The 23837-nt window shown below is 41.4% G+C and overlaps 1 protein-coding gene across 7 annotated transcripts in view; it reads right to left on the bottom strand.

Moving 5' to 3' along the window:
* Nucleotides 1-23837, bottom strand: part of FRMD3 (FERM domain containing 3) — a 283296-nt gene that overhangs the window by 52631 nt on the left and 206828 nt on the right. For all 7 annotated transcript variants that reach the window (XM_077148531.1, XM_077148530.1, XM_077148529.1 and 4 more), the window contains 4 exons: nt 12502-12589; nt 10765-10853; nt 7520-7583; nt 6588-6676 (listed from right to left, as the gene is read on the bottom strand). In XM_077148531.1, coding sequence (XP_077004646.1) covers nt 6588-6676; nt 7520-7583; nt 10765-10853; nt 12502-12589 — 330 coding nt within the window. The remainder of the gene's footprint in view (nt 1-6587; nt 6677-7519; nt 7584-10764; nt 10854-12501; nt 12590-23837) is intronic.

A 23837-nucleotide genomic window follows, 5' to 3' on the forward strand; every position in this document is an offset into this window, starting at 1 on the left:
GCTTTCAACCCACATGCATGGCCCCAGGCCAGCAGTCAGCCAGAACACATTCATGCCTGAAAAGCACACAGGGCAATTCAGAGACCTCCCTGTGCCCATGGCAGGTGAAGCAAAAAAGAGGAAGGAGCAAACCTCTTCCAAGCCAGGAAACAAGATTAGGGTCTTGCTTTGCCAGCCAAAAACAGGAAAATGCAGTGCCAGTCTGACAGAGCTGGAAGCAGGGCATGGGAAATGGGCAGGAGCAGTAGAGGAAATGGACATACATCCCTCAGGTTAGAGCCCCTGAGAGTCAAAGCAGCTGGATTCTGCATCCAGCTGATGCTCAGAAAACTTCCATCTTTAATAGTGGTATAATAATAATGGTAGCATCAGCAGCTACCATTTACCCAATGTTCACGTGCCTGGCAGAACTAAACTCTAAAAGGCTTGTGTCACCTGCCTATTTTATGGATGAAAAACAATACAACTGAGGCTCAAAGAGTTTAAGTACTTCGTTCTAGGGTATATTGCGGGTAAGAGTTGATTCAAACCCAAGTCCATCTGCTTCTGAAGGCCCCTCTAGCTCCCCCATGCTGCAGTGTGCATGCTTGCATTCCTGTGTTCCATTCTACAGATGAGAAGGCTGAGGCCAGACAGCACCTCACACCTGGACCAAGGACACACAGCTGGGTCAGACAAGCTACATCTTTTCTTCTACATAAGAAGCAGGGATGTTTATGGGATAATGGTAGAACAAAAGATTCTGGAAATCTTAGTAGCAGAAACTGTTAACATGTAGCCTGGTCTGAGATAGAAGTGTTAAGGGAAGGACTGGGGTTGACCTGTCCCCTGACACTTGTGCTCACAATTAGGTCTTCAGGAACACCCATAAGCAAGAGAATGTTTTCTTTGATACGCCCCAGTTGGCCTAATGACTCAATGATTAAACTGAGCTGTTTGCTAGCTGCTAGATGTGTCAAACAGACCCAACCAGGTTGTGGGGTTTTCTGCCTCTCTCCCTCTCTTTACAATCCTGTTTTGGCCTTCATCCTTGACTCCATTTACCAACCGACTCTCTCACATGGGATAAAACAACATGTTGCAAAACAGCTAACTAATGCCTCTAAGTTGTTCTTTGGTAGGGGCCATGTCATCTCATTAAAGGATCTTCAAGGCTGAACCGAAGTCCTTCCAAATAGGACTTTACTGAGATGGTGCTAGTGTGCTTCTTTGGTAGCACCAGGTCCATCTGTCTGTTGATGGGTCACCAACATCACTCAACAATCCTCGATTTACCCTGGCTGTGGGTTTCTGAGTCCTCTGCCTCTGGCCCCAGGGTCTGCGTCCAGCCTCTGCCCCAGCCTGGCATGGTCATCCTCCCCGAGGCATGTTTCCACCTTCCTGCTTCATCTCTTATTCAGACCATGAGGTCTTTCCTCTACCTGAAGGGGCCTTCTACCCCCTAGTTCCCTCAGCAGCAAGACTCACCCCCTCCTCTGGGATTTTATCCTCATCTCCCTTTTGGTCTCTATCATGACACAGAAATCTCCTGAGGGCTGGAACCACACCTTATAAAAAATCGAATTCAGTAAATGTTTTTTGAATGCTGTTCTGTGCTAGGAACTTCAGGGAACACAAAGATAAACAAAAATTAGTTCTTGCCCTTAGAGAGATCAGATCGAATTAGAGAGATAGATAAATACATAAAAAGTTATGTTGTGGTATACCTTGTTTTTTTTTCCCTTTGTTTCATGACTCCATCTACCAACTCCCTCACTTGTGAGAAAATTATCATTCAAATTAACTAACTAAATATGGCTAAGTTAGTCTGCAACAGGGAGCAGATAATTTTTACTAAAGAGAAATGTAAGAATTCCAAAAGCTTAGACTCCAAAAAAGTCTGGCAGTTCTTCAAAAAGTTGACCTAAGAATTCCACTACTAGGTATATACTCAAGAGAACTGTCCACACAAAAATTTGTATACAAATGTACATAGAAGCAACGTCCATAATAGGCAAGAAGGAGAAATAACCCATTGTCCAACTGATGAGTGGATAAATAAATGTGGTATATTTAGCCATAAAAAGGAATGTAGCGCTGTTACATGCTATCATGTTTATGTGTCGAGGTCTGGACATGCTGATTTTTCAGAGCCCCATGTGTATCATTTTTTACCAGTCCCCAGATACCACAGGGGGCATATGATGAGGTAAAGATTCTCACAGACACTCTTGGGAGAGTGATGGTCGTGGGAAAGTCTATCAGATAAGGCATTACTTCTTCCTGTCATTCCTAGCATCACAGTATTTTATAACTCATCTTGTCCAGAAGTTTTCAGAATATGTTCCTGTCTGTCCAGGACTGAGGAGGTTTCTGGGACATAGGATTCTCAATGCTAAACCTGGGAAAGCCCTGGGCAGACTGGGACAACTGGTCACCCCTGCTCCTAAGGAACAGCAAGCAATAGATAAAGGATGTCCAGTCCACAATATCAGCTGGTTCCCACCTACAACCACAGTTTCTATGTTGTACCTCTCTTCCATACTGGGATTTGCCAGTGCTTCTGCTTAAGACTGAAAAAGAGTTTGAAAAACCAGTGTCCAAGTCATCATTCTCCTGAAGGTTCTCATCAGCTAAAGTCCAGGAGTTTCAGAGACTAAGCATTTTCAGGGAGAGGAGGAGTCTAATGGATACAACAGATTCTCAGCATTGAGGGAAATGCACAGGGTTTGGTGCTCTTGGTTTTTAGTTGGAGCCTGAAAGTGTTCTTTTCTTTTTTTTTAACAAAAGCTACTGGGTGAGATCCAGGAGTGGACAATGCTGATACCCTGGATTGGAAAGGGCTGAGTTCTTGACTGCATTCATCACCACTGCTCTACCAATAAGCAAAGGGAGCTCAAAGCAGAGAAGCTGGAACTGAATGGAAAGATCCGAGCTTTGAAACCTGAGAGCTGTATGGATGGTTTCTAAGACTCTATCCCGCTCCAACTTTCTATGATCCTACACTCTGATGGTGTTCCATCCATAAACCTTGCCTTGCATTTCCAGAAGCATATTCAACTCACACTCAGGGTTAATCAGAAGGCTGAAAAATAGTAACTTTGTCCTCTACATTAGCCCTTGTGCTGGTTTGAAAGGATGTATGTCCCCTAGAAAAGCCACGTTTTAATCTAAATCCCATTTCATAAATGCAGAATAATATCTATTCAATACTGTATGTTTGAAACGGTAATCAGATCATCTCCCAGGAGATGTGATTTAATCAAGAGTGGGTGTCAAGCTGGATTAAGTGACGACATGACTCCACCCATTTGGGTGGGTCTTGATTAGTTTCTGAAGTCCTATAAAAGAGGAAACATTTTGGAGAATGGGAGATTCAGAGAGAGCAAAAAAGAACAACATAGCCATGAGAAGCAGAGTCCACCAGCCAGTGACCTTTGGAGATGAAGAAGGAAAATACCTCCCAGGGAGCTTCATGAAACAGGAACCCAACAGAAGAAGTTAGCAGATGATGCTATGTTCAGCACGTGCCCTTCCAGATGAGAGAGGAACCCTGACTCTGTTCGCCATGTGTCTCTCACTTGAGAGAGAAACACTGAACTTCATTGGCCTTCTTGAACCAAGGTATCTTTCCCTGGATGCCTTTGGTTGACATTTCTATACACTTGTTATAATTGGGACATTTTCTGGCCTTAGAACAGTAAACTAGCAACTTATTAACTTTCCCTTTTTAAAAGTTGTTCTGTTTCTGGTATATTGCATTCCTGCAGCTAGCAAACTAGAACAGATTTTGATACGGGAGAGTGGGGTCCTGCTGCAGTTTGCAAATACCAAACATGTTGGAACGGCTTTTTAAATGGATAAGGGGGAGAATCTGGAGAAGTTATGAGAAGGCTGAGAGAGAAGGCCTAGAATACTTTGAAGAGAATCTTGTAGAAATGTGGATTCTAAAGACACTTCTGATAAAGCCTTAGACAGAAATGAGGATGTGTTATTATAGACTGGAAGGAAGACGAGCCTTGTTTTAAAATGGCAGATAATCTGGCAAAACTGACTAGTGGCTTTGGCTGGAAGGCAGATTTTAAAAGCCATGAACTTGGATATTTAGCAGAAGAGATCTCCAAATTAAATGTGAAAAGTGCAGCCTGGTTTCTCCTCATAGCTTATAGTGCAAGAGAGAGAGAGAGAAGCTTAAAACTGAACTTGCAGGTACAAAGAAACTAGAAATTGATGTCCTGGAAAATTCTGGGCTTCCAGGAAGAGAGACCCCAGAGAACAGTGCTCCATGTGAGGATCTGACCAAATGTGGAGCCAGTCAGCCATTTTAGAGAAAGCCAGGATCAGACACGGAGTTATCCAAGAAGGTTTTGTGGAAACTCCTTATGTCTGATGGGCACAATCCAAGGCTACTGCATAGAAAGCCAACGATAGTGCTGTGGGACCTGCATAAACAGAGCCACTGCCAGTCTGGACTGGGGGGTTCAGAGAAGGGGCACATTGGAGGAAAAATAACTTCAGAGGCAAAACCATGGAGGCTGAGGTCTGAAGTCCAGAAGCCTCGGGCTAGGAGAGCGGATGAGTTTGCCCCAAAGGCAGAGGATGGGCCTTCCACCTCGTTGCAGTGGAAGAGTCACGCTGCCTCAGGCCTTGGAGAGGGTGAAGTACATTCCTTGGGGTTTGGGGAGAGCCTGGCTGCCACCACATGGAGGGGTTGAGTGTGTGCCCCAGAGATGGCAGAGAGCCTGTGTGAGGTCCCAATGCTTGGAGAGGGTGGAGCTGGGAAAAAGGTGGTCTCACCAATGTCCCCCAAGGTTCCATTCAGAGAGAGGCAGGCCTCTGAGTAGGCCCTTGGAAAGGGTGGGACTGCCGCTTTCAGAAGTCCTGAGGATAAATGATTCCCAGACTTTGAAATCTAATGACTTTGCCCTGGAGGTTTTCAAAACTGTATGGGTCCAGTGACCCCTGTGTTCTTTCCTTCCTATGGAAATGTGTATGTGTATCTCACGACTGTTCCTCCTTTGTATGTTGACAGCAAATAACTTGTCATGAGTTTTCAAAGATCCAGAGCAAATGGAGAAATTTTACTTTAGGTCTGTCCATGCCTTCAACTAACTCTGATGAGACTTTGTACTGATTTTAATCTTGTATTAATCTTGTATTTGAAATGTTACTGGAATGGTTTAAGGTTCTTTGATACTGTTATAGAATGAATGTATTTTGTATATGGGGAAAGCATGTCTTTTTTAAGGCCCAGAGGGTGGAATGTGATGGTTTGAAAGGATGCATGTCCCCTAGAAAAGCCATATTTTAATCTAAATCCCATTTCATAAAGGCAGAATAATCCCTATTAATACTGTATGTTTGAAACTGTAATCATTTCCCTGGAGATGTGATTTAATCAAGAGTGTTTGTTAAACTGGATTAGGTGATGACATGTCTCTACCCATTTGGGTGGGTCTTGATTAGTTTCTCAAGTCCTACAAAAGAGGAAACATTTTGGAGAATGGGAGATTTGGAGAGAGCAAAGCAGAACAATATAGCCACAAGAAGCAGAGTCCACCAGCCAGCGACCTTTGGAGATGAAGAAGGAAAATACCTCCCAGGGAGCTTCATGAAACAAGAAGCCAGGAGAAGAAGCTAGCAGATGACACCATGTTCAGCATGTGCCCTTCCAGATGAGAGAGAAACTCTTACTGTGTTCCCCATGTGCCCTTCCACTTGAGAGAGAAACCCTGAACTTCACTGGCCTTCTTGAACCAAGGTATCTTTTCCTGGATGCCTTTGGTTGGATGCTTCTATAGACTTGTAATTGGGACATTTTCTCGGCCTTAGAACTGTAAACTTGCAACTTATTAAATTCCCCTTTTAAAAAGCCATTCTGTTCCTGGTATATTGCATTCTGGCAGCTAGCAAAGTAGTACAACCCTCAACCAAACCAAATGGAAATTTGGTAGAGACAGCCCAGCCTCTCTCTGCTCATCAGTTGGGAAAATTTTGAGGCATGTTTTACTGTCTTCCAAAGTTCTCCAACAGAGCTGTACCTGGTATGGCTTATTTCTGCTCACTTCTTCACTCCCCTAGTAGTATGTTCAGTGATTACATCCCAAATAAAATATATGCACTAAACTTGTCATCTCAGGGTCTGCTTTGGAGGCCACCCAAACAATGGCATGGAAATGGACATAGCAATGCAATGCAAAAAAAAAGAAAAGAAAGAGAGAGAAGAAGGGAAGGAAGAAAGGAAGAAAAAGAAACAGAGGGAAGAAGAAAAGAGCCATTCTATGAGACACACCCAGTGCAGAGCTCAGAACTTGTTGGGCAATAGGGGTTGGCAATTCATAGTGCTAGAGGTGTTTATTTCTCAAAATTTAGTTGTCCTGAACAATGCATCAAATGTATAATTTATGTAAATGTAATTAAAAGGAATGAATGTGCAGTCATTTATAAAACATAAAGGGTTCCATGTTTGCTCTTTTGTATGGGCAGGCACTTGGAATCGAACCCAGGTCTCTGGCATGACAGGGAAGAACTCTGCCACTGAGCCACCATGGTCCACCCTTCATGTTTGCTTTTAAAACCTTATGATTAAATTAATAAAAGCTACTTACTTATAAAAGGCCTGGTTCTCTACCCCACACTTCCAAAGATGTTTACAGGCAGCTGGTGTTGAAGTATGGAATGCCAACATGGCTTTTTTCTAATAAAAAAAAGAACAAAACAAGAAAGGGAATGGCATGTTAAATACCATTCATGTTTTCAGTTTTTCCTTCAGGTATTTACCTATGTATATGCAACCTCTTACCAAACAGATTTGCATTTACACATGGTATGAATGTTCTTAAAGTGTTGTCGGAATGGTATTCCCTTCCCTCACCCTTTGCAGACATTACTAATCTATCTAGGCCCTGTTTTTGATAAAAATCAGCCTTACAATCCTTCTCAACACTCCAGGCATTGACCACCCATTTATCAGAACTGATTCACCTAAAAACTTATTTGCATTCCTTGAGTAACTAGTCCTTGAGCTGAAAACTAGGCGCAAGAAACTCTGTAAATTTACACACCTAGTTTCAGTAATGACCTCCTGTCGAAGGCCTTCCCTGGTGAACCTAATCTATATCTGGCAACACATAAGGACTTACAACAAAACAACAACATTTGTCGGTATCTAGCTTTGTAAGTATTCTTGACTTTTTTCATAAACCTAGATGTTGGGAAATTATAGTGGTAAGAGTGTTTTTATCTCAATGCTATCCCCGTCTAATGTTTATACAAAGGTATATAGTCAGCGTTGCTCACTGACTTCATTCTTAAGTCTAAGAATGAAGTCTTAAGTCTAAGAATTCTTAAGTCTAAGAAGTCTAAGAGGTAATTTATTTAACTCAAATGTGTTCAGCATATAGCTTCCATTATCATCACAAATTTCAAAATCAGATTTTTTTGGCTGCAATACTATGGCATATTTCATTATTGAATGGCTCTCATGCACACACCCTCACATGTGCACACACGACAGGTAGTAAGAAAAGAAGTATCTGACCTCCTTCTGGGTGCCAATCACATAAAATGTTTTTCCTTCAAACTTCAATTTGCAGACATCTGGCCTAAGAAAAGAAAATCTCTTTGGGTGAGAAGAAAAACAAATGGCAGTTAACCAAGGTACCTGGCTTTCTCATAGGAAAAGCTGAAATCTGGCTGCCTCACAAATAGGAGTTAGGCTGACTCACAAATGCCAAGAGACTGCGACGTAACTAGATATTATCTTATCATTGGCGAAGGCCTAATGAGCAGTGAAGAGCCCCAAGAGAAATATACAGCACTTTTTTCCCCAAGACAGTATCCGTAGGCAGCTCAGAATTACTTACTGCGTTTTTTATATTTAGCCTGCACATTTCTACTATAGCACTCTAGAGATTAATGTTCACTCGTGAACATTAATGACCAAAACAATATGAACCGCCCAGTCCACTTGACAAAGTAGGAAGAAGGTGATTATTTTCATTTTGGCTAATGAAATGATATGAATTCATAGTATCTGTCTCTCTCATTTCAAACCCATCTCCAAGAATCACATATACCACACTGCAAAATTTTTCTCTTACCCTCCCTGTTTAGAAAAGAATTCGTTTATAAAAAGAAATAACTTATTATGTATTCAGATGCAAAAGAAATTGTGAGACCAACGCGAGGAATGACAAACTGTGTTCAAAAGAGTGGTTTTAGGCTCCATGCTAAGGAGCTGCTTGATAAAAACCTGCCTAAAATGTAACCCCAGGTCACCTCCTTGTAGGGAAGATATATGTAAGGAGAAGGGAAAGAATTCTAGTTTTGTTCCTTTGGTCTAATTTCCAGATAGTGATGTGTTGCCCCATGTGCTTTCACAGGAAAAAAAGGAATAGTGAGATCACATTAAGCTGTTTTAATTTAGGTAAAGGGTTAGTGCAAGGGACAAAGCTCAATGGAAGTTTTAAACACAAAACCCAGGTAGGATTAGAGTGGAGAGATAATATGTTTCGCTATCATGTACATAGTTGTTTTAAACACATGTGCCTAAGCAGAGGCTGGCAGGGATGGAGTCAACCTCATCACCAAACCAGAAGCACCAATAAGATGTAGACAAGATGCAGAGCTCAGAAGCAAATAGTCCAGAGATTGTCCATCTCAACTCTTCAATGTTCCCAGGAAGAAGATGAGGCCCAAGGAGGGGAGAAACTGTCAATTAACCTGAACTTGATACTTGTCATGCTCTACTCTAACTATTCCAGGGCTCAGACAATTCAGAATCCTAAGGATCTAGCTCCCTTCAGTACCCAGAAGACTTTTATAGGATAGGGAAAATTCCCAAATTATGCATGTTCTCCTCCATCAGTAGGAATCTACAGGGATTCCTATTCTGTAGGGAACCTATTCTGAAATGGGCTGAAGGTTTTTTAATAGTTGGAGCTTCTCTGCAAGGTGCTGAAAATACGGAGAAGAAAACCAGATAATGGCACCACTTTATAGTTTACAAATCACAGCATATCACAAAGCCCTCTCACATGAATTATTTCATTTGTTTCTTCCCCATCTACTTCCTTCCCTATAAGGCAGCCAGATATAACTGATCCCCATTTTATGGATAAGTTAACTGAGACTCAGAGATGTCCAATGATTTATTAAAGGCAAATAAAAATTTTGAGAATGCTAATTGTGGAAGAAAAGAGCAAGTAGGCACAGAGAGGGCTCAAAAGTATGAATTAAGTAAGAGGTAAATAGAGAGGACAAGGAAGCTATTTAGAGATTCAGGGATCTTAGAAAGGTAGGTGTGATCAGAGAAAGGAGAGGCAGGTGTATGGAGTGTAGTGTGGCATTAGCTGAAGGCTGCGAATCTAGAAGAAAAGGTTTGAAAGCAAGGCAGTCGCTAAAAAGAGTGGGCTTAAAGATAGTGGGGGAGGAGGGACTTGATAAAGAGGTGCTGGAAGAAATCCTGAAGGCAACAGAACCATGAAACTGAGGTTCATGGAGATGCAAGAATGTGTTTCTTGCACAGAGTTGGGGGGAGTCAATTGTCTCATTGAGGAAGAGCTTCAGACTCAAAAGTTCAGGCTGCAGGAGTGAGCCCACCATCCAGTGAGATGCATGGATGACAAACCTGTCAGGGGCTGTCCAGGAGGGAACTGAGTTAAGGTGTAATTATGAGCAAGACTAAGCTTTTACAAAGTTCCAGTGCATTTGTGGTGTTCAGCCTTTCTCATACTTTACCAAAACCATTTTGCCCCTTGACTGGACATAGAGTGTACTGACGCTCACAACCCCAACCATCCCCTCATTTCTTTACTGAAGAAACTTTACTTTACTTTGTGAAGAACTTTACTTCACAACCTAGACCTCATGTTTCCTCAAGGTCACATGCTCATGCAGATTACCCCCTTCTGAGCCCTAAGAGGACGACTCTTGATTGGATCAACCCAGTCACATCTCATTCTTCTCCATAGGTATTGACTTAAGAAGGGGCATGTGACCCAAGCCTGGCCAATTAGATATGCAGGAAATTCCTACAGAGCTTTGGAAAAAGTTGTCCTGTTTTTAAGGAGACAATGGAGGGGGCTGCTCTCGTAAGGCCTTGGTTATATTATATACATTGCATGAAGAGGTGGTGGCCAGAGCTACATGGCCATCTCCTAACCACAGGCCTGGGGACAGAAGCCAATGCACGGAGATAGCAGCAAAGAAAATGGTGTCACTGGGCAGTGAAGTTAACTGCCCCCTGGGACTACCCTATTTCTGGAACCTCTGAGAGATGAGATAATCACTCCTCTTATTTGTAAGCCATTGTGAGTAAGCATTCTTGCGACCCTGATGCACAGGGTAGCAAAGTCTGAGAGTGCAAAGTATTCTACAGAAGAGAAGAGTAGAAAGAATGAGGACAAAGAGTAAGTCCTGGGGAGATTGTGAAAACTTGTCCTTTTACCCCAGCCCTGACCCACACGGGAGGCATCTTTTTGGTCAGAGCAGCAGAAGTTAGCAGGAGGAACCTCTGGACATGTTCTTTCTGGAGGCTGAGCCCTGAGCCCGGGACACATCCCATATCTCCTGAGTCGAGCTGCCTCAGCTTGACAAACCCACTTTCCCATGACAAAAAGGGCAAACTAAGCTGGGTCTCACAGATGAGAGATCCCTTTATGATGAAATTCTGAGGCAAAAAAACAGATACTAGGCATTCTACATGACATTTCCAAAGCAAGCCAAAGGAAACAAAACAAGACTAAGAAAAATAGTACACAGGTTTTCCAAAAAAGCACTCACCATTTTATCAAATGGATTCTCTTATTTCCCTGGAATACAACAAAGCCTGCAGCGGTGAATCCTAAAAATGTTGTTGTGCCTGTTGAATCCTGAAAAAGTAGAAATAAAGACCTATTTGGATTGGGGAAAAAAGAAAATAAACAATAAATGGTATGCTTTTTTGTCTTCAAGCTAGGTTAGTTTCAGGTTAATTCCAATGGTTCTGGCAATAAACTAAGTTTCTGAGACCTAAGGACAGAACTTCCAAAATTTGGGTGGAGGTCTGGGAATACACGGTTTTGAGTAATGGATCTTCCACCTGTCAAGGAACTCCTGGGAAAACACAGATTAATTCCAAACTATTCCATCAACTTTCGAGTGTCTTCGGGGTTGCCTGAGTTCTCAGATCTGCCATGCAGTGTGGGCAAACTGTGCTTGGTTGTCATTAGCCCTCCAATGCAATGAAACCAAACCCTGGATGCCTAATCTAATTTGACTCTATCTCGTGCAAGCCTTCTGGCAATTTCCAAATAAAGATATACCCAGAAAAGTCTATTTTGCTTCCAGCCTAGAACAGAATAATGCAATATCTCATAGATAAATGATGGAAAAGGAACCAAAAACTAAATAAGAATTAATTAATAAGATTAGTTTCTAAATCATAAATAAAATAACCAGACAGGCCACATCTGTGGATAAAATCAATTTGCCAAATGGAATAATCTGATTTATACTATTACTAGGAAAGGACAGCTGACAAATATTCTAAAAAAATTGGGTGGGTGGTAAAAGAAGTAGCAAATGTCCATACGGACAAGTAGCACCAATTTTCTGCTTTCTTGCATGCTGAAATCATCTGGGAAACTTTAAAAAATAAGCACATCTTGTCCTCATCCCCAGGGAGTCTGGTAGAATTGGTGTGAGGTATTCCTTGGGCATCAAGATTTTATGAATCTCCTGAGGTATTTCATAAGTAGCCTATGTTGAGAATTATAGAACTAGTGATTTCTCACATCCTATTAGCCGTTCTCATCTGGGTAAAGAAATATTACAGTATAAATCAAAAACTTATTTCTAAGAGTCTGACTGATATAGCTTAGTTCAGACTTAGGATTGGTGTCTGGTTGGCACTTGGTTAGTTTAGGATATGGAAAGGAGAACAGCGTTTGCATAAAATCTTTCTGGAAAACATGTGCTTCACGCCTTGGGAACTTGTTAAAAAGGCAGATTCCCCAACTGCACCCCCAGCAATTCAGAGTCAGTTGTTGGGGAGTGGAGGCAGGTGAGTTTGATGCAGGTGGTCTGTGCTTGACACTCAGGAGAAATACTGACCGTTAAATAATGAGTAAAGGAATTAAAAAAAAAAAATAACCCTAATGCCAAAATAAAAATTTGAAGTCTTTTTTTTTTTTCTTCTTCCACTTTCCCATTTTTTGAGACTGCATTTCTGATAGACAGTGGTCTTGAAAGTCAATCTGTTTGGGTGCTGTTACTTCTCAGGGATAAAACCATCCACTTGATGAATGAGTCCATGTCTGTGACTTTAGGAAAATGTGGCTTCAAACAGTAATTAGTGAGCAATTAGAAGACTCCAGTGGAGGGAACGAACTGCCAAAACATGCCCCTGGCATCCCATTGTTGTCCCGGCCTATGGGTCAGGCTGTGGAAATGTCCTAGAGGGGCCTACCAGTCTGCACGCTAATTTTCGCTTTACACAAAACAATCATTATCTGGGGACCTGCTGTGAGGGGCAGTTACCTTGCAGGGGTGCGGATCCACCCCATAGGTTTCCAACGTGTGAGCTCTCAGGAGTAAATTAAATTCGGCAACTGGTGGGCTCTGGCCTCTAAAATCACAAAAGAAAAGTATAGGAAGTTCATAAGGAAAATACTAGAAACACAGAGCCCCTTTGTTCAATGAAATATAAAGTTCTGAACTAAAGAAAGAGGGAAATCCCTACACAAATACTCAGCAGGGGGCGGGGCCATGGTGGCTCAGCCTGCAGAGTTCTCTTTTATTTTTTTGCCTGTCCTTGCAGGGGGGAATAGTCATCAGGAAGACTGATGGCTATTTCTCAGCATGAGGAGCCCTTTACAAAAGGATCTGAGCTCAGGCTCCCTGGCTAATGGTTCCATAATAAAGCCATCCACAAAGCTGAGTTTTCAGATGATCCACACAGTTAATCAAGGTTATCGAGTTACCAATAAAATAGACACTTGCAAATTCAGTTTTAATATGAACTAAAACTCAGCATCTCTTCTCTCCTGCTTGGTTAAGAAGATTATCCAGCATAAATGGCATTCCCTCCTGCTCAGCGTAAAAGATGAGTAATCATGTTATGCCATCAGCAAGCCGAAACAGAGCCACCAGGTAAGAACTATCAACCTTTCCATGGGAGAGCCCTGGACTTTAAAAGGAAATCTTGAGTCACTGCTGTCTTCCAAGATAGTAAACAAGGTCTTGCCCTCTGGAGAGGAGAAACAAAAAAGGCTACAAGTATAGATGGTGGTACTAAGCTTTTTCAGGGCTATTTCTAGACCAGGATTGCCCAGCATTTCAAAGACCCCACTTTGACTTCACATTAGTATCCTACACATACCTTAGAGAATCTGAACCACCCCAGGATAATTATATAACACCTGCTCTCGCCCCTAACAACCAAGAAGAGTTTCCCAAGGAAACCAAACCAACAGGAATTCACTTATTTTCAAAACGTAAAACTATATTACAGTATCAATCTTTCTCTACCCCAGTTCCTCCCCAGAAATGGATTGCTCCTGAAGCCAGCTAGAATCAGCACACCTATAAACCATATGCATTCACCGTAAAGCCTCTCAGGACCTTCTCTTTACCTTTAATATTCTGAAATTTCATTCTGTTATGTCCAGGGAACCTTCTTATTTATGCGTCCTGATCAGTACTCTATGGGTCCTTTCAATCCAACAACTCCTATCTTTCTTTGACCATTTCTTTGATTCTTTTCTTTCTTTCCCCATCTCCTTTGCCACCCCAGTCATCCCCTCAGTTCTCTCTTTTGAGACATCCTAGTGTAAAGAAGGATTTTATAAAGCTTAACAGTAGCTAACTTTTCTTAGGTAAAGAAGGATTTTATAAAGCTTAACAGTAGCTAACTTTTCTTAGGTAAAGAAGGATTTTATAAAGCTTAACAGTAGCTAACTTTTCTTATGTAAAGAAGGATTTTATAAAACTTAGCAGTAGCTAAATTTTCTTGCCTAATTTAGCTATTTACATGTATTTTAGCTTCTGAATGATAGAAATATCTAGCAAAAGGATTTGTGTCATTTTATATTCACTACTATGCATTTGGTGTGAGTTAAGGATTGTAAAGGAAAGAGTTATGGGCCCCATCAGGCTAAGAAAAACAACTCGGGACCTTCCGGGGTGGTTATCTGCCTCTCCCAACCCCCATGACTCCTTGCACCAGAAATGCTTGTTGTGAAAATGATCGTTACCTGCTTCTTGCATGAAACAACACCTGTGACCCATGCTCGACCCCCACCCCCCTCCTCCTCCCCCTTAAAAAGCTTCCCCAAACCCAGGCGAGGGGCTCTCTGTTCCTGCGTGTTCAGTGAGCCCCACGCATGTGTGGTAAATAAACCCCTTGCGTGTTGCATGAGAGAACGTCTCTTGGAGTCCTCCTTTGCGTGGCAAAACTCTCGAATTCTTACACTAGCAATAGATGTTTTTTGAAACTCCAAGGTCTAGCATCCATATCTTTTAACATTTGTTTCAAACTTTGAATCTCTGTCTTTTATATTACATTCTGAGCTATTTCTTAATTCAAATTCCCAGTGTGCTAATTTATTCCTCAGCTGTGTGCATTCTGCTTTTCATCTATTTTTTAAAAAATATCAATTAAATATTTCATGTCCAATATATCTATTTGGTTCTCTGAAATAGTAGCCTGTTCTTATTTTATGGGCATAAATTCCTTTTATCCCTTTGAGGACGTCCACTATATCTCTTTTTTTTTTTAAAGAAAGACAGAGAAGGAAGGAAGGATGGAAGGGAGGAAGAAAGGGAAACATCTTTAAACATTTTCTTATTTTATTATATTTTGTTTGTTTGTTTGTTTTTTACATGGGCTGGGGCCGGGAATCGAACCGGGGTCCTCCGGCATGGCAGGCAAGCACTCTTGCCCGCTGAGCCACCGCGGCCCGCCCCACTATATCTCTTTTAAAGTCCAATCATGTTTGCTCCATTAATGCTGCTTCCTTGGTGAAGGTCCTTTTGTTTGCTGAGTCAGTCGCCACAAAAAAATAGGTCACTCTCTTTCATTGAGTTGATGGTTCCTTAAGTTTTTGGTGATTTTTGGTGGTGCACCTATCTTTGTATCTGATGCATCTGTTTAATGCAGGAGCCTCCAGAGATTGGAAGGAAAGGGGAGCTGTGCCATGCAGGAAAGGCAATGTCAGCAGTGTGATTTCTGCGCTGAAGGCGCTACTTCCTCCAGCTGCCCACGCCCAGGGGGCCTCCAATCCAAGCATCCACACTTAATGCTCCTGGTTAGGAGCAAACACTACTGCTGCCTATTGTTCAGCATAAGAGAACCAGGAAGAAGGGCCCAATGGTACCCAGCTGCTCCATGTGCTGTTGCCCACTGTCTTAGCTTCCTAGGATGCTATGACAAATACCACGAACTGGTTTTGGCTTTAACAATAAGAATTTATTGTCTCAGGGTTTCAGAGGCCAGAAGCTTCATTCCTCCAGGTGTCAGCAGTGTTCTGGCTGGCTGGCAATCCTTGAGGTCCTTGGCTTTCTATCACACAGAGACGTCCTCTCCTTTCTCTTCCGGTTCTGCTGAATTCTAGCTTTCAGCTCCTCCCCTTGGCTTTCTCTTCTACAAATCCTTCAGTAATAAGATTAAGATACTTCCTGATTTGGCTGGACATACTGTTTTCGTTTATTAATGCTGCTGGAAATGCCATATACCAGAAATGGGTTGGCTTTCCTAAAGGGATTTATTAAGTTACAAATTTCCAGTTCTAAGACCATGAAGATGTCCAAACTAAGGCATCCAGGAAAAGATACCTTGACTGAAGAAGGTCCTATGGTCCAGAACACCTATTTTAGTTGGGACGGCATGTGGGTGGCATCTGCTGGTTCTTTGGCTTCTGGTTTTCTGAGCGCTTCCCCAGGCACATTTTCCTTCTGCATCTCTAAACATCTCTGTGTTGTCTCTGAAGCTTTTTTCCAAAATGGTTCCCTCTTAAAGGACTCCAGTTAGCAACCCACCTTGCATGGGTGGAGATATATCTCCAGGGAAACAACTTAATCAAAAAGCTCCCACCCAGCAATATTGAATCAAGATTAAAGAACATGCCTTTTCTGGGGTACACAGCAGTTTCAAACGAGCACACTTGACCCCAAAAATACATTCTTTCCATGTACTAAATATATTCATTCCATTAAAATATCACAAAGGCTTAAACCATTCCTGTAACAATACAAATACAATACAAAGTCAAAACCAGTAAAAAAAAAATCTCATCACTACACATTGGTCTATCCTAAGGCAAAATTCTCCTCTGGGTCTGGACCTATAAAACTCAGAATAAGTTATCTGCTGCTAATATACAAAGAAGGATAGTCATATTCCCATTTCCATAGGGTGATATTGGAAGGGGAACAAGGGTTACTGGATACAAAGAGTCTCAAAAACCTTCAGGGCAAATTCCATTCGATTTCAAAGTCTGAGTCATTCATCCTCAGGGCATTAGAAAGTGGCAGTCCCACTCCTTCCAAAGGCCTACGCAGCAGCCCTGCTCTCCAAATGCTGGAGTGAGGACTGCAACCTTGGGGAACATTGGGGAGACCACTTTTTCTTGACTCCACTATCTCCAAACAACAGGGAGATACCTGGGCTCTCTGCCATCTCCAGGACACATGCTCAACCCCCTCAGGATAGTGAAGTGGCAACTAGGCTCTCCCCAAATCCCCAAGGAATGTGCTACACCCTCTCTGAGGCTTGGGGCACCAAAACTCTTCCTGAACATCCAGGTGGAATGCCCATCCTCTGCCTTTGGGACAAATTCACCCTCTCCAAGTATATGGGTGGGTCCTCTCTCCCAGCCAAAGGTTTCTTAGCTTTAGAACTTACCGTCCATGGTTCTGCCTTTAAAATTAATTTTTCTTCTATTTGTCCCTTTTCTGTCTCTTTTAGTCTAGACTGGCAGTGGTTTCATTTATACAGATGCCACAACATTCTTGTTGGTTTTCTATGCAAAATCCTGGGATCATACCCATCAGACAATAGGATTTTCCACAAATTCTTTTTGATAAAATCCATCTTCAATATTTGCTTTTTCTGAAATGGTTGAGTGGTTCAATGTTTGATTAAATCTTCACATGGGGCACTATTCCCTGGGGTCTCCCTTTCTGGAAGCCCAGAATTTTCCAGGCCATCAATTTCTGGTTCCTTGGTACCCAAGAGTTCAGTTCTCAGCTTATCTCTTTTCTGTTGCATTTTATTATAAGCTGCAAGAAGCAGCCAGCTTGCATTTTCTTTCACATTTAGTTTGGAAATTTCATCAGCTAAATATCCAGGGAAATTTCATCAGCTAAATATCCAGGGTTGTTGCCTTTAAATTCTAACTTCCATCCAACAGCAGTACACAATTTCATCAGATAGTCTGCCACTTTAAACCAAGGATCACTTTCCTTCCAGTTTGCAATAATACATGCACCATTTCTGTCTAAGGCCTTATCAGAAGTATCTTTAGAGTCCACATTTCTACCAACAGTCTCTTCAAAACATTCTAGGCCTTCTCTATCAAGCTCCTCACAACTCTTCCAGAATCTTCCCCATATTCATTTAAAAAAACATTCCAACCCATGTTTGGTATTTGCAAACCGCAGTACATCACACTTCTCTGGTATTAAAATCTGCTTTGCTTTGTGAATGCTGCTGGAAATGCAATATACCAGAAACAAGTTCAACTTTATAAAGGAAATTTATTAAGTCACAAGTTTGAAGTTCTCAGGCCATAAAAATGTCCAAACTAAGGCATTCAGAGAAAGATACCTTGACTCAAGAAAGGGCCAAAGATATTCAGGGTTTCTCTCAGTGGGGAAGGCACAAGGTGACGTCTGCTAGCTTTCTCTCCAGACTTCTCATATCAAAAGGTTTCCTGATGGGCACTTTCCTTCTTCATCTCCAAACGTCTGGGTCTCATGTTAGCTCTGAGGCTTTTTCCAAAATGCCTCCCTCTTAAAGGACTCCAGTAAACAACCCCAACTTGAAAAAGTGGAGACCCATTTCCGTGGAAACCACCTAATCAAAAGTTCCCATCCACAACTGGGAGGGTCACTCACATCTCCATGGAAACAACTTAATAAAAAAGATCCCACCCATCAATATTGAATGAAGATTAAAGAACATGGCTTTTCTGATGTTCACAACAGTTTCAAACTGACATACATTTCTTAACCAAAAGGAACATCTTCAAAAGGTACCATTTGCGATGTGTTTGCACCCACAGGAATGGGATGAAGATTAAAAACATGCTTTTTCCTCAGGTCCGTAACTCATTCTGCCACACCCATTTACCGTGAAGGTCAGCCTGAAGCTCCTCGGGCTCTGTGCACCGCCTGAAGCTCCCCAAACCACTCCTACCTGTGTATGGAGACCTTGGGACTTCTGACCCAGTGATGGTGCTCTTTTTCATATCCCCTTTCCAAAACTTTTTCTATTATCCATGGGACTTGGGGAAGGATATGCATCCCTGATACAATATGACACCATAGGCTTTCAATTAACTGGCAAAGTTTCCAGGAAAACACACAGCCAATGATGAGGAAGTATCAGGGATAATGGGCATGTACTTTAGTGGTGAAATAGGCCCACTGACCTTTTTGCAACAATAGAAGAGCTAATTTTTCAGTGCATCCTTTAGACAATATTCTTGAGAAGTTAACTCAAATATGTGCTTTAGGAAAAGAAAGTTCTTCAAAAACTCATTTCTGAAATAGTCTTTGTCCCTGAGGCAAGGCAGAATATTTGAAACAAGGTTTGAATTGATTTCAAGACACAGTCATTATAACTATTTGCTTTTTAATCAACTATCAATAGACCCAGGGAATTTACCAACTGTACTGATTGGTACAGCTGGTTTGGGGGAAGACATTATTAGAAAGTTTCCTCAATATGTACCGGTATTTCCCTCTCCATATCTCTTTCATAAGTTCTTGAAGTTCTCACATTCCTTCTACTGACACATAAAGATAACTGTTGAATCCAAATATTAGCCTGCCTGTCTCTCTCTGTCTCATGCATGAACACGGACACGGATACAATCATTTTATCCTCCTGATGTGAATTAGGGACACATCAGTCAAAACTGTGCTATCCAGCATTTTACCAGCAGCAGCCCAAGAAATGTGTGCACTTGCGGCACCCTCAATGCAAAACTCCTGCCTAATGATTCAGACCTAGGACACTGGGCCAGGACCCTGCCAATGCACCCGGTCCTATCATAGCCCAGACAATGTGCTGTGCCCTGAATAATTTCCCACTTCACATGAACAGGGCCCCCCCCCCCGACCACCCCTGCCCTATGCCACCAGGAGCATCTCTGCTCCAGAGAGTGGGCCATTCTTGTTCCTGCTTAAACTGCCAGGACCATTCTCAAAGCCACAAACTGTGTCTTTTTTTAAAATTAAAGTTTGGCTTTAAAGCACACTGCCCTTTTCTATTCAATCTGGAAACAAGTTAATTGTGAAGGGTTTATAATTTGGAAGTTCACCTTAGAAAGTAAATAAGTTCTGCTTGCCTGCATGATCTCTTTCTGATTACTTTCCTGTTCTTCCTAAACCTGATGGCTGCCTTATTTCTAATTGCAAATACTCAATTCCCGTAAGCTGCAGGGCTTCCCAGTTTGCACAACTCAGAGGACACTATCAAACTCAAAGAACTTCTTTTCATCAAAAAATACTATCAGGAGTAGGAAAAGCCAAGCCACAGGATGGGAAAAGACTCTGCAACTTATGCAAACAAAATACGGATTCATGTACAGAACATAAAAAGAACTCCTGGGTGGTGCGACGGTGGCTCAGTGGCAGAGTTCTCGCCTCCCGAGACAGAGACCCAGGTTCAATTCCCAGTGCTGCCCATGCAAAAAAAAAAAGACCCTAAAAAAAAAAAGAATTCCTATAAATAATAAACAAACAAACAAACAACAACAACAACCACCAAGTGTGCCAATTTGAAAAGATATGTACCCTAGAGAAGCCATGGTTTTTTTGTTTTTTTTTTTTGTAAGCTCTATGGTGGGGTCACATTTCATTAGTTTTCCTTATGACTATTCCATTATTATAGCACTGTTTCTTGAATTTTTTTGTTTGTTTTGCTTGCTTGTTTGTTTTTTGGGGAAGGGCATGGGCCAGAAATCGAACTCGGGTCTCTCACATGGCCTGCGAGAATTCTACTCTTGCACCCCTCAGAAAAGCCATGCTTTAATGTTGATTCAATCTTGTGAGAGCAACCGTTTCTTTTAAACCCTATTCAGTCCTGCATGCTGGAAAATTGATTAGCTTATCTCTATGGAGATGTGACTTACTCAATTTTGGGGGTATTAACTTTTAAATAGAGGGACCTGTGACTCCACCATTCCAGGTGGGTCTTGATTTTACTGGAATCCTTTAAAAGAGGAAGCACTTTGGAGAGAGGCCCTTTTAGAGTCATGATAGGTTAGTGAGAACCTCGAGAGTCCACCAGACTTTGGAGATGACCTTTGGAGATGAAGAAGGAGAACATCTTGCAGGGAGCTTCATGAAGCAAAAGGCCTGGAGAGGAAGCTAGCAGACGTCTCCACGTTTGCCATGTGCCTTTCCAGCTGAGAGAGAAACCGTGAACTTCATCGGCCTTTCTTGAGTGAAGGTAACATCTTGCTGGTGCGTTAATTTGGACATTTTTACAGACTTGCTTTAATTAGGACATTTTCATGGTTTTAAAACTGCAAACCAGCAACTTATTAAATTCCCCTTTTTAAAAAGCTATTCTGTTTCTGGTATATTGCATTCTGGCAGCTAGCAAACTCAAACATCCAGATAACATGGAACAAAAATGACAAAAGGCATTAATAGGCACTTCCCCAAATAGGATGTTCAAATAGCCGATACACCCCAAGCCACAAAGAAAAGGGCTTCATCTCTCTATGATCAGGAAAATACAAATTAAAAACCCAGTGAGAAGCCATACACATTTTGGTAATAAATAGTGGTGATTACAGCACAAAACTGTGAATGTAATTACAGCACTGAATTATATATGTGAATATGCTTAAGAGGAGGAATTTTAGGTTATATGTATGTTACTAGAATTAAAATTTAAAAAGAAAAAACACAGTAAGCCCAATTGTAAATGATGAACTACAGATAATAGCACAATTATAAAAATGTTCTTTCATGAATTGTAACAATTGTACCACACTAATGCAAGGTGTTAATAAAATGGTAGTATACGGGATATCTGTATTTTATGCATGATTTTTCCGTAAACCTATAACTTCTCAAATAAAAAAAATAATAAAACTGACAATAACAAGTGCTAGTGAGGATGTGTACAGAAAGCAGGCCGTATATACTGCCGATGGAAGAACAATTTGGTAGAAATAATCTTGAAAATTCTCTGGCATTATCTGCTAAGGTTGAACATGTTTATAATTGAGCAGTTTCATTATTTATTATACATGAAACAGAAATGAGTGTGCGTTACACCGAGAGATGCAGAATTTTCATAGAAGTGCTATTTGTAAGGGCTAAAAATGAAACAACTCACACGTCCTTCAACAGCAGAAGGGATGAATAAATTGTGATACATTCATACAAGGGAATACTATATAGCCACAGAAACAAATTAACCAAAGCTACCCACAAGAACATGGATGAATGTCGTAAAAACAGTGATGAACAAAAGAAACCAGATGTCAATGAACACTGCGTGAATTCTATTTATACGGCTTGTAAAAATGAGCAAAACTAACATGTTAAAAGTCAGTGATACGATTACCTTTTGGGAAGGGGAAGAAGATAAAGGCGGGAAGGGGCATTCATTGAGCTTCTGGAGTGTTGCCAGTTCTCCAGCTGACCTGGATGGTAGTTTACACAGTTGTTGCTTTGTGATAACTCATTGACTTTACCTTGGTTTTTCTGCACTTTTCTGAATCTGTATTGCACATCAATTTTTGAGAGTTTAAGAAATAAAAAAGGAAAATGAAGAAAAAAGGACGTGAGCCCTAGGAATCCCCTTATATCATTGGTGGGAATGTAAACTGGAGCAACCCCCTAGCAAACAACCTGAAATTTCCTAGAAAAACCAAAGTTGTGCCTTCCCTACAGCTCAGCAAATTCCGCACCTAGATTTGCATCGAGATTAGGGATATTGGTACATGTGCCTCAGGAGAGTGATGCAAGATTAGAGAATGATTCTATTCATAAGAAAGTCAAAAATAAGCAAAAAACAAACAAACAAAAAACAAAGCAATGCACTGTTTAGTGATCTGTATGAAGCAAAATAATATAAAGCAAAACAGGAGAATAAATAACCCAAAATTCAGGACAGTGGTTACCAACGGAAGGAGGGAGGAAGGTATCTGGCAGAGCCACATGGGAGCTTTCAGAGAGCAGGATGATGTTTCATTCATAAATAAGACTTAAGGGGTCAGGGACATTTGGTTCAGTTATTCCTTAAATTATACACCTATACATTCTTTTGTTCACTCCTTTTTTTAAATGCATTACATACTTCACAATGATTACAAAGGAAGCAATTCTTTTCTTTTTTTTTTTTTTTGGCATGGGCAGGCACCAGGAATCGAACCCGGTTCCCCAGCAAGGCAGGTGAGAACTCTCCCTGCTGAGCTACAGTGGCCCGCCCAATTCTTTCCTTTTTAATAAAAGAATTATTGGATGAAATATCATGCAGCCTAAAGTAGTCCTGAGCTAATAAACAGTATCTTTCATGAGTATAATAGATACACAAGCAGAAATATCTTTTACTAAATCCTGCTGTGGCAAGCAATATACATATGTATAATTTTAATATTCTTACAACAAGAATTCTTATCCTCATTTTATAGAGGAGGATCCTGTCACTCTAAGAGGGAAAGTAACTTTCTGAAGGCTACACAGGCAAATCCAAGTCTGTCCAGTCCCAAATGCACTTTTCATGCCTGCACCATTGCTACTAAGACATTGGGCCTGAGAGCCACACAATGGCTCTCTTGGGGGACATGTTCAAAGCATTTCAGAATGACTTGGTTTCTACCGGTTCTTGCAAAACACCTTTTTCAAATTGCAAACACTGCATCTTATTAAGAATTGGGGAATACATGCCAGGTGACTGATATCGAGACTGCTCACTAATCAAGAAAGTAGTAATCTCTCTGGGTTTATCTAGATCAGGGATTTATAAACGACAGCCTGGGGAACAAAGCTAGACCGCCACCCGGTTTTGAATGGTCCTTGAGCTAAGAAATGTTGTTACATTTTTAAATGGTTGGAAACAGCCAGAAGAAAAATAATACTTCATGGCCCAGGAAATCATGAAATTCAATGTTGCACTGGGACACAGCCCCACTCGTTCCTTTATACATTGTCCAGGGCTGCTTTCCTGCTACAACAGCAGAGTCAAGTAGTTGCAACAGAGACCATATGACCTGCAAAGCCAAAAATCTTAACTCTCTAGCCCTCCAGCCTTAACCAAAAAAGTCTGCTGAGCTCTAATCTCAGTACAAAACAAAACAAAACAAAACAAAAAAGGAGTAGGTCACATCTGAAGCCACTTCTCTTTAATTCTACAAAATGAAAAGTGTATATCCCTCCAAGAGTTGTAAAGATTAAGAAGTTGGTAGAGGGCAGGCCACGGTGGCTCAGCAGGTAAGAATGCTTGCCTGCCATGCCCGAGGACCCGGGTTCGATTTCCGGTGCCTGCCCATGTAAAAAAAAAAAAAAAGTTAACAGATAACAAGCACTTTGACTAGTGCATGGCACACAGTATGCTTACTCTCTCCTTGCTCTCAGAATTGCATCTGCTCCCTTGCTGGTGACAAATCAGAAATTCCATGTTGGGGCAA

This window comes from Tamandua tetradactyla, chromosome 2 (assembly GCF_023851605.1).
Source record: "Tamandua tetradactyla isolate mTamTet1 chromosome 2, mTamTet1.pri, whole genome shotgun sequence".
In the NCBI taxonomy this organism is placed as follows: domain Eukaryota; kingdom Metazoa; phylum Chordata; class Mammalia; order Pilosa; family Myrmecophagidae; genus Tamandua; species Tamandua tetradactyla.